This window comes from Prunus avium, chromosome 6 (assembly GCF_965620075.1).
Source record: "Prunus avium chromosome 6, drPruAviu1.hap1.1, whole genome shotgun sequence".
Lineage (NCBI taxonomy): Eukaryota > Viridiplantae > Streptophyta > Magnoliopsida > Rosales > Rosaceae > Prunus > Prunus avium.
Window position 1 is genome coordinate 4,159,573 of NC_142289.1, and position 12,821 is coordinate 4,172,393.

General features: G+C 37.8%; 3 protein-coding genes across 5 annotated transcripts; 1 reads left to right on the forward strand and 2 right to left on the reverse strand.

Moving 5' to 3' along the window:
* Positions 1 to 1,975: 1,975 nt before the first annotated feature.
* Positions 1,976 to 5,324, forward strand: LOC110771991 (Phototropic-responsive NPH3 family protein). Of its 2 annotated transcripts, none has more exons than XM_021976358.2 (4): positions 1,976 to 2,208; positions 3,033 to 3,099; positions 3,227 to 4,378; positions 4,525 to 5,324. In XM_021976358.2, the coding sequence occupies exons 1-4, from the start codon at positions 2,129 to 2,131 to the stop codon at positions 5,047 to 5,049; spliced, it is 1,824 nt and encodes a 607-aa protein (XP_021832050.2). In that variant the 5' UTR covers positions 1,976 to 2,128; the 3' UTR covers positions 5,050 to 5,324. The 2 variants fall into 2 exon arrangements, with proteins under 2 accessions (XP_021832050.2, XP_088111878.1); XM_088255752.1 differs by having other exon boundaries at positions 1,981 to 2,208; positions 3,044 to 3,099.
* Positions 5,325 to 5,385: 61 nt separating this feature from the next.
* On the reverse strand, positions 5,386 to 7,076 carry LOC110771992 (V-type proton ATPase subunit E2). Its single transcript, XM_021976359.2, has 6 exons — positions 6,831 to 7,076; positions 6,593 to 6,693; positions 6,342 to 6,498; positions 6,047 to 6,243; positions 5,771 to 5,870; positions 5,386 to 5,634 (listed from the first exon to the last, which is right to left on the reverse strand). The coding sequence occupies exons 1-6, from the start codon at positions 6,930 to 6,932 to the stop codon at positions 5,596 to 5,598; spliced, it is 696 nt and encodes a 231-aa protein (XP_021832051.1). The 5' UTR covers positions 6,933 to 7,076; the 3' UTR covers positions 5,386 to 5,595.
* Positions 7,077 to 7,895: 819 nt separating this feature from the next.
* Positions 7,896 to 10,850, reverse strand: LOC110771981 (HAD superfamily, subfamily IIIB acid phosphatase). Of its 2 annotated transcripts, none has more exons than XM_021976348.2 (4): positions 10,688 to 10,850; positions 9,021 to 9,424; positions 8,662 to 8,874; positions 7,896 to 8,202 (listed from the first exon to the last, which is right to left on the reverse strand). In XM_021976348.2, the coding sequence occupies exons 2-4, from the start codon at positions 9,404 to 9,406 to the stop codon at positions 8,025 to 8,027; spliced, it is 777 nt and encodes a 258-aa protein (XP_021832040.1). In that variant the 5' UTR covers positions 9,407 to 9,424; positions 10,688 to 10,850; the 3' UTR covers positions 7,896 to 8,024. The 2 variants fall into 2 exon arrangements, with proteins under 2 accessions (XP_021832040.1, XP_021832039.1); XM_021976347.2 differs by lacking the exon at positions 10,688 to 10,850 and adding an exon at positions 9,549 to 9,853.
* Positions 10,851 to 12,821: the final 1,971 nt, after the last annotated feature.

Genomic DNA, 12,821 nt, shown 5'->3' on the forward strand with positions numbered 1-12,821 from the left:
GGCGCACACAACTTTTTATCTTCCCTTAATGCCCTGCCTCCCCCGCTATATCACATAAATGCCATTTTATGCGCTAGAAATACAAAATTGTCAAATTATGGCCTTTTCTTTTCTTCCTTTAATTTCTTTCTATCATTATTTTCTTGTTCTTTTCCTTTAAATAAGTACTAGGGATGGGGGCAGTGGTTTAGGCCAGCCAGTTGAAGTAATATGGCCTCCCCTTTGCCTTGCACCCATGTTCGAAATCCCTTCATACATTAGGGTAGTTAAGAATATCACAATTATAATAACTCTTGATTTGCCTCCTGAACTTGTACCTAACTTTTGATTTACCCACTATCCTCTTTTTTTTATGATTTTTAAATATAGAAAATTAATTAAATGAAATTTTTTGTTGTTGCCAATTTGCCCCCTGACGTCTAAATCTGCAACATTTCATCTAATTTGCCATTATATATATATATATATATATATATATCTCTCTCTCTCTCTGTGCAAGGGGTGGGTTGTGGGGTGGGTTTTGTGGGGTGGGGGGGGTGGGAAAATGGATATGATTTAACAGAAAATTGGATGAAATGTTGAGGATTTAGACGGCATGGGGGAAATTAGGGAAAAAAAGAAGTTTATATATTTAATTTTCTAAAAAAAAGGATAAGGGTTAAATCAAAAATTAGGTATAAATTCATAGGGCAAATCAAGAGTTAAGCCAAAATAAAAATAAAAACAGCATTAGGAATAGGGCTTTTATTGGGTTTGTAAATTGTATCCGGCTCGAATTGCCTAACCAGGCATTGGGCCTGTAAGCCATATTGGGTAATGGATCTGCCATATTGGACCTTGATCAAATTAAAAGGAGATCATGCTGCCTTTTTTTGGTCAATAGTCAATAGACCATGTTACCTTTGGTCTTTATAATGCGGTCAACAGAGACCAGAGCAAAGAAAAGAATATGCTTTGAAGTATTATAATTTGAGTTTTTTTTTTTCTAAATCAGGTGATCCTAGATGAGTTCCAATTATGGGTGGCACCTTTAAGCTTAAACCACAATCCACAGACTAATCCCCGCTCATACCGGGTCGGGCCATAAAGGATAAAGTGCTGGCCAAAGTGATGATTCCATATGAGAGCAGGGATCGAACCCCTAACCTCTTTTAAAGAATGAGAGTGCCGAACCACTCACACTAACCACCTTGGTTTATAATTTGAGTCTTTCATTGATAATAAACAAATAATTGATTTGGAAGTAAAAGAGGATGGAGCATGTACTTGCAACATCTCTCCTCTCTCTCTCTCTCTCTCCAATTATATCATCTTTATTGAGTTCCGCGTCACTTGTGTCCCATCGGTCCATGCCCAGTACATTATCACCCTTTTTAAGCATGAATTTTTTCTGTGTCTAATTTTATTACTTTTCTAATTTAACAAAGACATTTCATAAAGTAATTTTATAATAAATATAAGAAAAAGAAAGAAAAGAAAAGAAGAAAAAGACATTTCATAAAATCAACGGGATTCTGACGTGGTGTAAGAAAAAATAAAGAGTGTGAACAAATTTACTTTCATGTAGTTTATCTTAAAAATTCAATGTTATTCGATACACGTTTCAATGAATAATAAAACCATGCAACAATCTATAGATAACGGACGCGAAGTTTTGCAATGCGTTACGTCCGCACTCCCCAACTTCAAAATTCAAAGAGTTCATGTTTTTGTGTTTTTTTTCTCTTCCTAATTCATGTTTCATATTATTCTTTCTTTGCCAGAATGGCGTGAGTGAGTCTGTCTGACACTGCAGATTTAGTCTCAAAATCAGACAAAGCATTTCTTTTTCTGTTTATCTTCAAAGATAAAATAAAAAAAGAACCAAAGAAGAACGCAATACAAGACAAAGGAATGATGGAGAAGCAAAAGCAAAAGGTAACCAGCGAGCCTGTCTCTGTCCCCATAAAAAGAAGGCAAGGTTCCAATTGTGAATTGCTCAAAACCAACAGGTTATTTACGTAAAGGGCAAAAAAGAAGAAGGAAAAAGATCATATTATTCTCTGAGTCATTGTGATGATTATGATGATCCACAAGAACACTGTTTGAGATTCAGCTGCTGGTCATTTTAGAGTGTGAATTCGAATGAATGGGGATGGTTTCTGAGAACCCTTTCTCTTTTTCAAGCCGCTCTCCAACTCCCAAGCTCTGCAGCTCCTTCACCACTCGGTACCCTTAACTCTTCTTCTTCCCTCTGTCTTGTGCATTTGCATGTATTTAGCTCATCATCTTCTCAAGCTTTCAACTTCAGTTTTGTTCAGTCTTTTTGTTTCTTTCTTTTGGTTCTGCCAGCTCCTGCTATGCGCTTGCTTATTTTGATTTCTAGATGTTTTAATCATTTGTCTGGTGTTCTATATAATGTGTACGTATATATATATATATAGATCCAGTGCCCCCTTTTGTACTTGATAGTTCTGTCTTTGGCATGTTTCAACTTCTTTTTTTGATTCTTGAAAGTGGGGGCTCACAGATTTAGTCAATTCATTACCATATTAGACAGAACAGAACAATTTTAAATGAATTAGTTAACAGAAAATACAAAAGATGCAACATTTTAAAATTGATCCCCTTTTTCAATAAATCGTTTCTCCAAACGTTTTTTTCTTTTGTTTAGAAGAAGAGTTGAATCTAGGATCTACCCTTTACTCCATCACATTGTTACTTGAGGCTGAGTGTCTTTAGCCACGGTCGGATTATGACTTTAGCTAGGCCTGGTATCTGCTTCCACTGGATTTTTCAAACCATAGTGTTTATTCTTAGTCAAAGAGTGCGCTGTTAGAACAAGAGGTCTTGAAGCTGTGCTATAGTTTCTGCATGAAAACTTGGATTTTTGCCCAACTTGTGGATTGCTTGTTCCTCCTGCAATTTGGATTGGATGTTTTCAATTGACAAAATTTTCCCTTATTTGCTAGTCATATTCTCGGATAATTTATGTGATGTTTCAACCATGCTGGTTACTCATTACTGATATTAGAGGTTTTATGTGTACGTAGTATCTTTTCAGATGTTGCCGGGGACATTACAATTGTTGTCGATGGAGAGTCCTTTTTGCTACATAAGGTAATTTCCTCTATATCCAAGATGAAAAATGTTTGTTTTCTACACGCAGCTTTGACATCTTATGCTATAAGCATTGTAGCCTTGCATTTTTCTATTTTGCTGATCACATTGTTCTATTTTTCTGAAGTTTCCACTGGTGTCTCGGAGTGGAAAGATTCGGAAAATGGTTGCAGATGCCAAGGATTCAACTGCAAAACTGGAGTTACTCAACATACCAGGAGGCCCCCTGGCATTTGAACTTGCAATGAAATTCTGTTACGGCATCAACTTTGAGATCACAACTGCAAATGTTGCCCATCTGCGCTGTGCTGCAGAATATTTGGAAATGACTGAAGACTACAGGGATGAAAACCTTATTGCGCGAACGGAGACTTATCTGGATGAGGTTGTAGTTCAGAGTCTTGAAAAGTCAGTGGAAGTCCTTTCCACCTGCGTGACACTACCTTCTATTGCAGAGGAGGTTGGGATTCCAAGCAGATGTGTGGAGGCTATTGCCATGAATGCTTGCAAGGAGCAACTAGTATCAGGGTTGTCTATGTTGAATTGTGATGGTGAGTCCACAGAGCTTAAAAGTGGTTGTCTTGAGTGGTGGGTTGAAGATCTATCACTCCTAAGGATCGATTATTATCAAAGGGTTATATGTGCCATGACAAGACTAGGTGTTCGACCCGATAGCATTTTTGCATCGTTGATGCATTTTGCTCAGGCATCCTTAAAGGGTATTGCGAAATGTCAAACTTGGAATCCAGGAAAGTTGAAGTCAAATACTGGCATGGCAGAACACGACCAGAAGACTGTTGTGGAAGCCCTTGTAAGCTTAATGCCAACAGAGAAAAGTTGTTCGGTGCCACTGAGTTTTATGTTTGGAATGCTGAGAATGGCAATCATGGTAGATGCTACAATAGCCTGCAGGCTTGAGCTTGAAAGGAGGATTGCTTTTAGGCTGGAAATGGTTTCACTCGATGATCTCCTTATACCATCAATCCAAGCAGGGGGATCATTGTATGATGTTGATACCGTTCATCGAATACTGGTGAATTTTCTGCAGCGAATTGAAGAAGAAGAAAGTGAAGATTGTGGATATGAGTCTGAAGGCCTCGGTTCTCCAAGTCATGATTCATTGTTGAAAGTTGGTAGGCTTATTGACACATATCTAGCTGAAATTGCTCCTGATCCATACCTGAGCTTACAAAAATTCATTGCTATGATTGAAATACTGCCTGACTATGCTCGTGTCATCGATGACGGGCTTTACAGGGCGGTTGACATATATTTGAAGGTAAGTTATGAACTTTTATTATATTAGCCTCAGCATTGCCAGTTGGTATAAATGAAATGCAAGAGCTGATCCATCATGTTTTACAAAGGATTTAGAGCGAGTCCCTTTTATAGTTGATTGACTCTATTTCTTTGCTTCTTGTTTAGGTTCATTCAATGCTAACTGAACAAGAATGCAAGAAGCTCTGCAAGTTCATAGACTGCCAAAAGCTCTCTCAAGAAGCCTGCAATCACGCTGCACAAAATGATCGACTTCCAGTACAGATGACAGTGCGAGTTCTGTATTTTGAGCAGCTCCGTCTGAAAAATGCATTGTCCGGAAGCTCAGGAGATGGGCTGCTCTCGCAGAGAATAAGCAGCGGTGTACCAAGTGCAGCCATGTCCCCTCGAGATAATTATGCTTCACTAAGGAGAGAAAACCGAGAGCTGAAACTGGAGATTTCAAGAATGAGAGTGAGGCTGAGTGAGTTGGAGAAAGAGCAGCTGTTTATGAAACAAGGAATGATTGATAAAACAGGAAATGGAAAAACTTTCTTGACCTCACTCTCTAAAGGGATTGGAAGGATTGGAATTTTTAGTGGCCAAGCAGGAGGTAAACCAAAGAAATCGGGTAGGAAGTCCCGGGGCTCCGAGGGGAAACCCGGTAGGAGTAGGAGATATTCTGTTTCCTAGGTAGCATAGAAGGTTTAGGAGTTCATGTTCATCATCATTGTGGCACTGGCACCTATAATGGGGGCCATGACACTATCCTTATGAACATAAAGTCTAGGTGACCCAAGGGTGGTTGAGCTACACAATGTCTCAATTCTAAGGGAGCCTGTAGTTTGTACCACATTTACAAAGAGTAGGGCTAGATGTATCCCACCTCATGTGGTCTAAATGTTGTACAAGTAGTTTATTGATCTTTGACATATCAATTAGGAATTACCTTCTTTTCTTTCTCTCAATATATGCTAGTCTTTTCTAACACTTGATTAGGAGTTTATAGTTTTCAATTTATATGCAAAATTAGCACAATAATGCGACATATTATGAATTAGCTTGCCCCTCATAACATAATTTCTGAGGCAGCTAAAACTATGCTGTTATTGTTTTGGAAGCAAAGTTCATAATCACAGAAGTAAACTGCCAAACCAAATAAGAACAAGTATTAGACTGTCCAAGAAACTCAGTCAATGCCCCTACTTTAGTACTTCTCCAGCTACAAGTAGAGAGAATTCATGATGAACTGGTTTGTCCTAAAAGGCGCTTCCGAATCTGCAGAGAAGAAACAAAGAAGAAAACCGCTGAACTAATCATGCATAGTAAAGTTTTGTGCTCATAGTTTCTTTTTTCTTTTCAATTCTGTGTTGCTGAATGAATGTCCAAATGGAGTTGATCCATGAATACCCACCTCGGGCAGCTTCTGTCTGAACACAACATCCAATCGTGCGTCTAGGGTGTTTTCACACACTATCTTTCCATCTTGGGAGGCCACCACCACTCCACCAGAACTTTCAAACAATCAAACCAACAAAAAACAAATGAAACTGGTGACAAGCAGCTTAAGGCACACTGACCAAAATGTCCTATAAAAATGTCCTATAAGTTACACAATGCACATATATGTATGTGCTGTGCACAGATTGATGTAAGAAGAAAACAGAGTTGATGAACAGAAAAGATTTACCAAAAGGGCTCATGAGAGTTGCCACCTTTCGGAGGAGGTGGGAGGAACACACGATCATCGATGGTGACTTTGGGGACGGAAGCACTGGCTTTATCAGCATAAGCTTTCTTTGCTTCCTCCAACACAGACTCAACAACTTTCTTGTCAACCTCTCTGCACCGTAGCAACACTGCTGGCTCCTTCAGCCTCATCAAACTCTACACATACGAATAATTCAACACTACTTTTGTCAAATACATTAAATTAATTGATTAAAACATGCATGTATGATGGTTAAATATAAACTATAAAGTACCTGAACAATCAAGTCTTTGATGAGCTTCTTGTATGCCTTCTTGTCATCCGAAACACGCAGAAGATCGTTGCCAGCAGCTTCTTTCATGGAGTTTACAATGTCATCCTGTGCTTGAAGAACTTTAATACGAGATGCATTCAGCTGCATCGAGTATTCGCTATGCACACCCAAAATTAAATCCTCAATTAGTCATTAATTTTCAGATTAATTTTCTTTGTGAGGAGAAGGATCTAAATTCTAGTAGAACTCACATTTTCTTGCGCACATCTACCTGCTTAGCCTTGCGGTCATACTCTTGCTTGATCTTTTTCTTGTCAGCTTCAAATATTTGCAGCTTCTCAATGTTAAATTCCTGTCAACATATAAAATCAATACCAAAAAAAAACCCATGATTAATTAATATAAAAGGTTAAAGCAATTCCAATGTTCGAATTGCTTGCCATGCATGATGCATGCAAATTAAAATTGGTGGGGAGGGAGGAGGAGGACCTCCTCAGCAGAGACAGATATCTCATTGGCTTTCTCTTCGGCTTCTTGGCGGATGAATCTGACCATCTGCTGAATCTGCTTCGAGACATCTGCATCGTTCATCTTGTCAAGAATATTTGTTCTGTTTCTCTGATAAATTAGAGATTGAATATGTGCCTAAGTGTGTTCTTAGACTCAAAGAAAAAAAGAAGTTGAAAACCAAAAGAACACAATAATACTCTTTGAACAAGGATTTGAATGAGACACATGACCTATGTGCGTCTGTTGTTTTAGTGCGAAATTTCGTCCGAACTTCTTGTACGTTGAATGCTTCCAAAGTTCCTCATTTCCTGAATCTTCTCTAAGTTCTAAGTTATAACCAATGTTTTTTTATAATAAAAAAATAATACTAAATGTTTTTTACGAATAAATTATTATTATTTTCAAAAGTTAACTGGCGATTTACCTCCTGAACTTGTACGCTACTTTCAATTTGCACCCTCAACTTTTTTTTTGAAAAATTAAGAACACGAACTAATTTTTATCGCCAATTCCCTCCTATCTTCTAAATCAACTTTTTGTCATCCAATAGTCCGTCAAATTGTCAATAGGGTAGTTTCGTCTCTCCACCTTAATAAATCCACTCCGCCCCTTTCCCTCTATTCGGTGCCTGATTTCGCACCTTGTGAATTGGTGAAATTCCAGAAAAGAAAAAAGGGGCAAGTTTCCCTCCGCAAAACCTATTCATAGGAGAAATTGAAGGGATAAGGAACAACTCACCCGGGAGAGGTCATGGTTCCCAGCGTTCAAGTTCGCACTTTGACGTCTAAACTCTTCATGAAATCAGACACACTCATGACCTCTGCCAGGTGAGTTGAACAAGGAAAGTCCAAAATTTCTCCTCATGACGGAGTGGGAATTTTCCAAAATTAGGAAACAAGGAAAGTCCAAAAAGGTGAGCTCCTGCACCTTCCCAGAAACTTGACCTATTTTTTACACCAATACTTTGTTGTTTTTTTTTTTTTTTGTAATCATAAATAATTTTGAGAGTGTGATTAAGGAACAAAATGCATGGGCTTTGGAATCTCTCAACTCAACAATGATTTTATTTGTGATTATTGAACATGTAAAAGTAACAAGGCCTCCACCGATTAACTCCAAATAAGGCATGCAAATATTTATGATACAGTTCTGATAATTTGGATGTTTTGTAAATCAAGGAACAAAATACATGGGGTTTGGAAGCTTAAAGGTGCGGTTCCCCACAAAATCTCCCTGTAGATCACTCCACTGGTCTCCTACATTTCCCCAAATCTTGTAACCTTCTTCTGCCAATTGCTTCCGAATGTTTGATTTGTACGCAACTGCACCTTGCCCTTTGTAAGCTGCAGTCCTGAAAACCCCCACACACACCTAACTAAATTAGGTCCATGCACAATAATATATAATCACGATTTTTTTATCTTCTTGATAAGAAAATTAAACCAAGTCAAGATTGGTAGGTGTTGACATTCATAAGAATTTTTCTTTGATAACTAGTTGTCGCCCATAAGATTTGAATTTGAGATATCCTCTAACCAAGTAGAAAATAGAAATACTACTAGATAAATAGTCGTTCACACGTATTGGATAACTTAATATAAGCAATGGGGATTTCAATAGGCCAAGATTAATTGGTGGGTTTTCCACCTCAAAAAGTAGAATACTTTTCTTGCATGATTGACTCGGATAATTCCAATCATTAGACTAAATTTGGCATAATCATTAAACCAAATTCAATATTGGCCAATGAGCAGACGCATACATGCATCTATGCATGCATCAACCATCATACACACATGTTAATTCTTACCTCAAAATCAGCCGTTCATAACCCACAAATCCCTGATTATGCAGGTTTTCAGTAGTGACTTGTCCAAGGGTTTCTTCATCTCTTCCTGTGACCATGAACACCTTAAAACCACTACTCACCAGCTTGCTAAACAGTCCTAGCATACCAGGAATTGCCGGACACCCTCCAGTCATTGCCCATGCCTTGAACCCAGATGGGTCATAGGGATCACACCTACATATATATCACCAAGTGCCCAAAATCAATTAAGTAAATATAAGATGATTCTTATTTAAACGCATAGTTTAAATTCACAGATGATATAAGTATCAATCTTGCAACATAAGTATGACAAGAGAATATTATCCAAGTTATATTACCCGTATCTCTTGCTCTTGTAGTAGAAGACATTGGAGATGCAAGTGTCATCCACGTCCAAAATCCAAGCGTCCATGCCATCACCGGAAAGAGCTATGCCATTTACATAACTCAGAATCTGGCCAATGAGGAAATCGACGTCCCGGTCGTACTGCCCTCCGATCATGTAGGTTTCAATGTAGCGCAGGCACTGAGTTGGCACTGTGCGCCATGCACGCACATTGTCGGTCTCCACAGCCAGTCTCCAACTCAAACAAAACGCAGCACCCTCAACTTGTGGCAGGCTTGGCTTAGGGTAAGGCTTCAAACCAGTTGCCTTGGAGAATAAGGTCAGATACACAAGTATAAACACCTCCTGGGTCCGTTGCACCATTGCTCTAATATTCATATGTGCAGTTGCCTTTATCTACAAGAGGAAAATTGGAAACATATATATAACAACAAATTAAATAACAGTAAAAATAAAAATAAAAACACTTATATGGTTGTGGCTGATGATGTAATTAAGCAAAATAATCACGAGATTAAACCTGTGTTTTAACAAAGACTGAGGCAACGAATAGCGTGTGGTAGCCGGAGGGAACAATTCAAAATCCAAAATAATGGGTTTGGAGAAATTAATTAACTATAAAAAAAAAAAAAGCTTGAAAAGAGGCTAGGTAAGAGTTGACGAAATTTCAGTGGGCAAATGGTACATGTAAGAAGAGGCTTTTATAAGGGGCTCAACTGAACCAATTTTTTGTCTCTACTTGTTGAAGACAACTTAAATACTTGTGAGTTGTGAAGTAATTGCACATGAACTTTCAAGTCATGACCTTGACGATGACCAAAGACTCTATATATAATATCAGTTCTACGGCTGAACTGCTAGGCAATTTCCAAGTGAAAAGCCCAAGTAATTTAAATAAATAAATAAAGTTTGAAGAATATATCCATGTCCACTTTGATAAGGAAGATGGGAATAAATGTTTTGATCGAATCACCAAAAACAGGATAGAGCTAAGGTTTGAAGAGAAGTTATACTTAATGGGGGGAGTAAAAAATTATTATTTAAACAAATCTTGGAATAAAAAGATGGTGGGAACTTATTCAGCACAAAAATAATATATGACTTTAGATATCTGCTGTTGTGATTCCAAAGGAAGGAACTTTCACCCTTCTCATTATGAATGGAATTGAAATTTCTTGCCAACATTATTAGGTTGAAAAGAAAATTGACTTGGGTCGGTGGACAACTTGTTGTGTCATTTGTGTCAAGCACTTGTAGCATCATATTTGTGTACGTATGCAGGACTACGCAATGCAACCCCCCACAATGAATTGTCAACAAATTGTGGGATGGTTCGAATTTACATATAGATTTTATGATTGACTTGTAGATGTACAATTGTTATCTATTCCACATTTAATTACTTTTAAAAATGCAAGATGAATGTGAAGGAGGACCAATGCATTGACGAATACATCACAATGTTAAGCATATATGACGAAACTCACACACATCGACGACTTACAATTAAATGAAAGCATAACTCAATAAAATCTCATATCTTCATAGAAGTTGGAGAAAGACGACCACATGCACTAACACTAAGAATGAGAAAGATGCATGGAAATTATAAAATTAACCACAAAAAATGGGCAAATATGCATATCATGTGATTCTAACCTGAAATTAGTACCATAGTTATGTATAACAAAAACAATCTCAATGTTGTAAAGAATTGCAATTTTGCTGGATGGAATGGAAGCAATGGGTAATGTTTAGAGAAGCCTACAAACTACTACCAAGTAGTGTTTGAAAGTGAGGAATGACATCGAGAAAGATGAAGATGGATTTAGACATAGAATGAATGAAAGCATTGGCATAGACCCTTAAGTAGCAAAAACGTTGAGTGGGTTGGTGTCACAAACCATGGTGGATTGTCATCAGGATTATTGACACGTGTAAGGAGGGCCCCCGTGGACCACCTAAATTAAGGTCCTATATTCTAATAAGATGAAACCTCGAGGTTTGTGGGGAAGGCTAAATCCTAAAGTGGGAATATAGTCATAGCCCACATCTGAACACAATTGGTATTGCATTTGTATTGGATCATTAAGTTGACCAAATTTGTAAGAGAGTCTCAATTGGTAATTGAGTACGTGTATATACCACTTCCACAATGCACCGACCAACCACAGTCTGTGTGTGCAATCCAATAGAGAAGAATAAACACATACGTACAGAACAAAGACTTTTATTTATATATTTATTTTTCTTTTCTTTTTTCTTTTAAGACCAAGGTACATATTTTGTGGAACATAACGTAACGCATGTTGTAAGCAGATTTCAAAGCACTAGTGTACCATTAATTAATGAATTTCTATTGGACATGTAGAGCTAGCACACGTAACCGATATAAATTAAATCTAAAGAGATTTTAGCTCAAATTAATTAAAAATATTTATTCATGCATTCAAAGTCTTGTGTTTGATTTTCTCCTACGATAGTGTTTGGGATGAGTGAGAAATGAGAGATAGATTTATACAATGTAGTCTAGAGTCATTCTATAGGGAGGGCCTTATCTAAGACCCTTACATGAGGTTATATCTCCTAACCGTTGGATGTAACTAACTAATTTGATCAAACGGCTAACTAATTTGGTTCAACGGTTAAGAGGTAGGGCATCATCTAAGGGCCATAAATAAAGCCCTCAATATAAAATTCTCAATTTAGTCTAATTATGTAATTAGGCTGGATAATATTCCTATATTTGTCTTGAGTAACACATTACGATTTGAGCAAATGAGACTATAATTAAGGCAGGTACAATATCTCTGTTAAGCACACTTTGATTAGATTTCGATACTAGAAAAATAGAGCCTCTTCCTCCTAAGACAAATGCAGAGGCTCTCGTGAGGTGCGCATAAGCTGCTTTTTTATTTTGATTAAGTTGTGGCATGTTGAACAATCTCTCCTAACTCTCACCTCAATGCCGATTCACCCAACTCTAGAGAAATTGCTCACCCAACCTTCAATGTCGCTTCATCTCTTTAAGGGGGAGGAGGCCTTGTACCATCCCCCTTCCCTCTCAACTTTGGTTGGATTCTCTTTCGAGGTTTCGTGGGCTTTCAGGCTTGGAGACCAGTGGAGGATCAGGAATTGTTGGAGTTGAAAGAGATCCTCCCAAAGGACTTGCCTATCCTTGCCAATATCTTCGATAGTAGTACCTATGAATGCCTTTGGATGCACAACCAACTGGTTGATTGGGATGGTCAGGAAGCCGAAGGTGGTGGTGTAGGGTTGTGTGGTGTGGTGTATATTTTAAACAAAATGTTGTAGTCTACTTTGTGTCTAATCACCACGTAGGTTTAACTGACTTGAGCAGCAAATTATTCCAATTATGTGAAGTGTATATGTTTCATTAAGACATCTCCTTTTTCTTGTAAAGGAATGTCTTAGATAGAAAAATGTGGTAAGAAGATTAAAGATAGTGGAGAGAAATAGAGAAGAGCACGGTAAGATCAAAGCAAGTAGAGAGAGAGAGAGAGAGAGAGAGAGAGAGAGATGAGTGGGTTCTTGGGAGTATTGGTGGGTTTGTGGGTTTCTGTGTTTTGGGTTTGTTTTCGTTCTTCGATTTTTAGTGGTTAATATCGGTTGTTGTATTTCTGTATTTCTGGGTTTTTGGGTTTTTGGATTTTGAGTTTTTGGGTTGTGGGTATTGGGTTCTTGAGTTTTTTGGGTTGGGTTCTTGGGTTCTTCGTTTTTGGGGTTCCTTTTGAGTTAATGTACATAAAATTATTATCTCAATTTGGTTTCT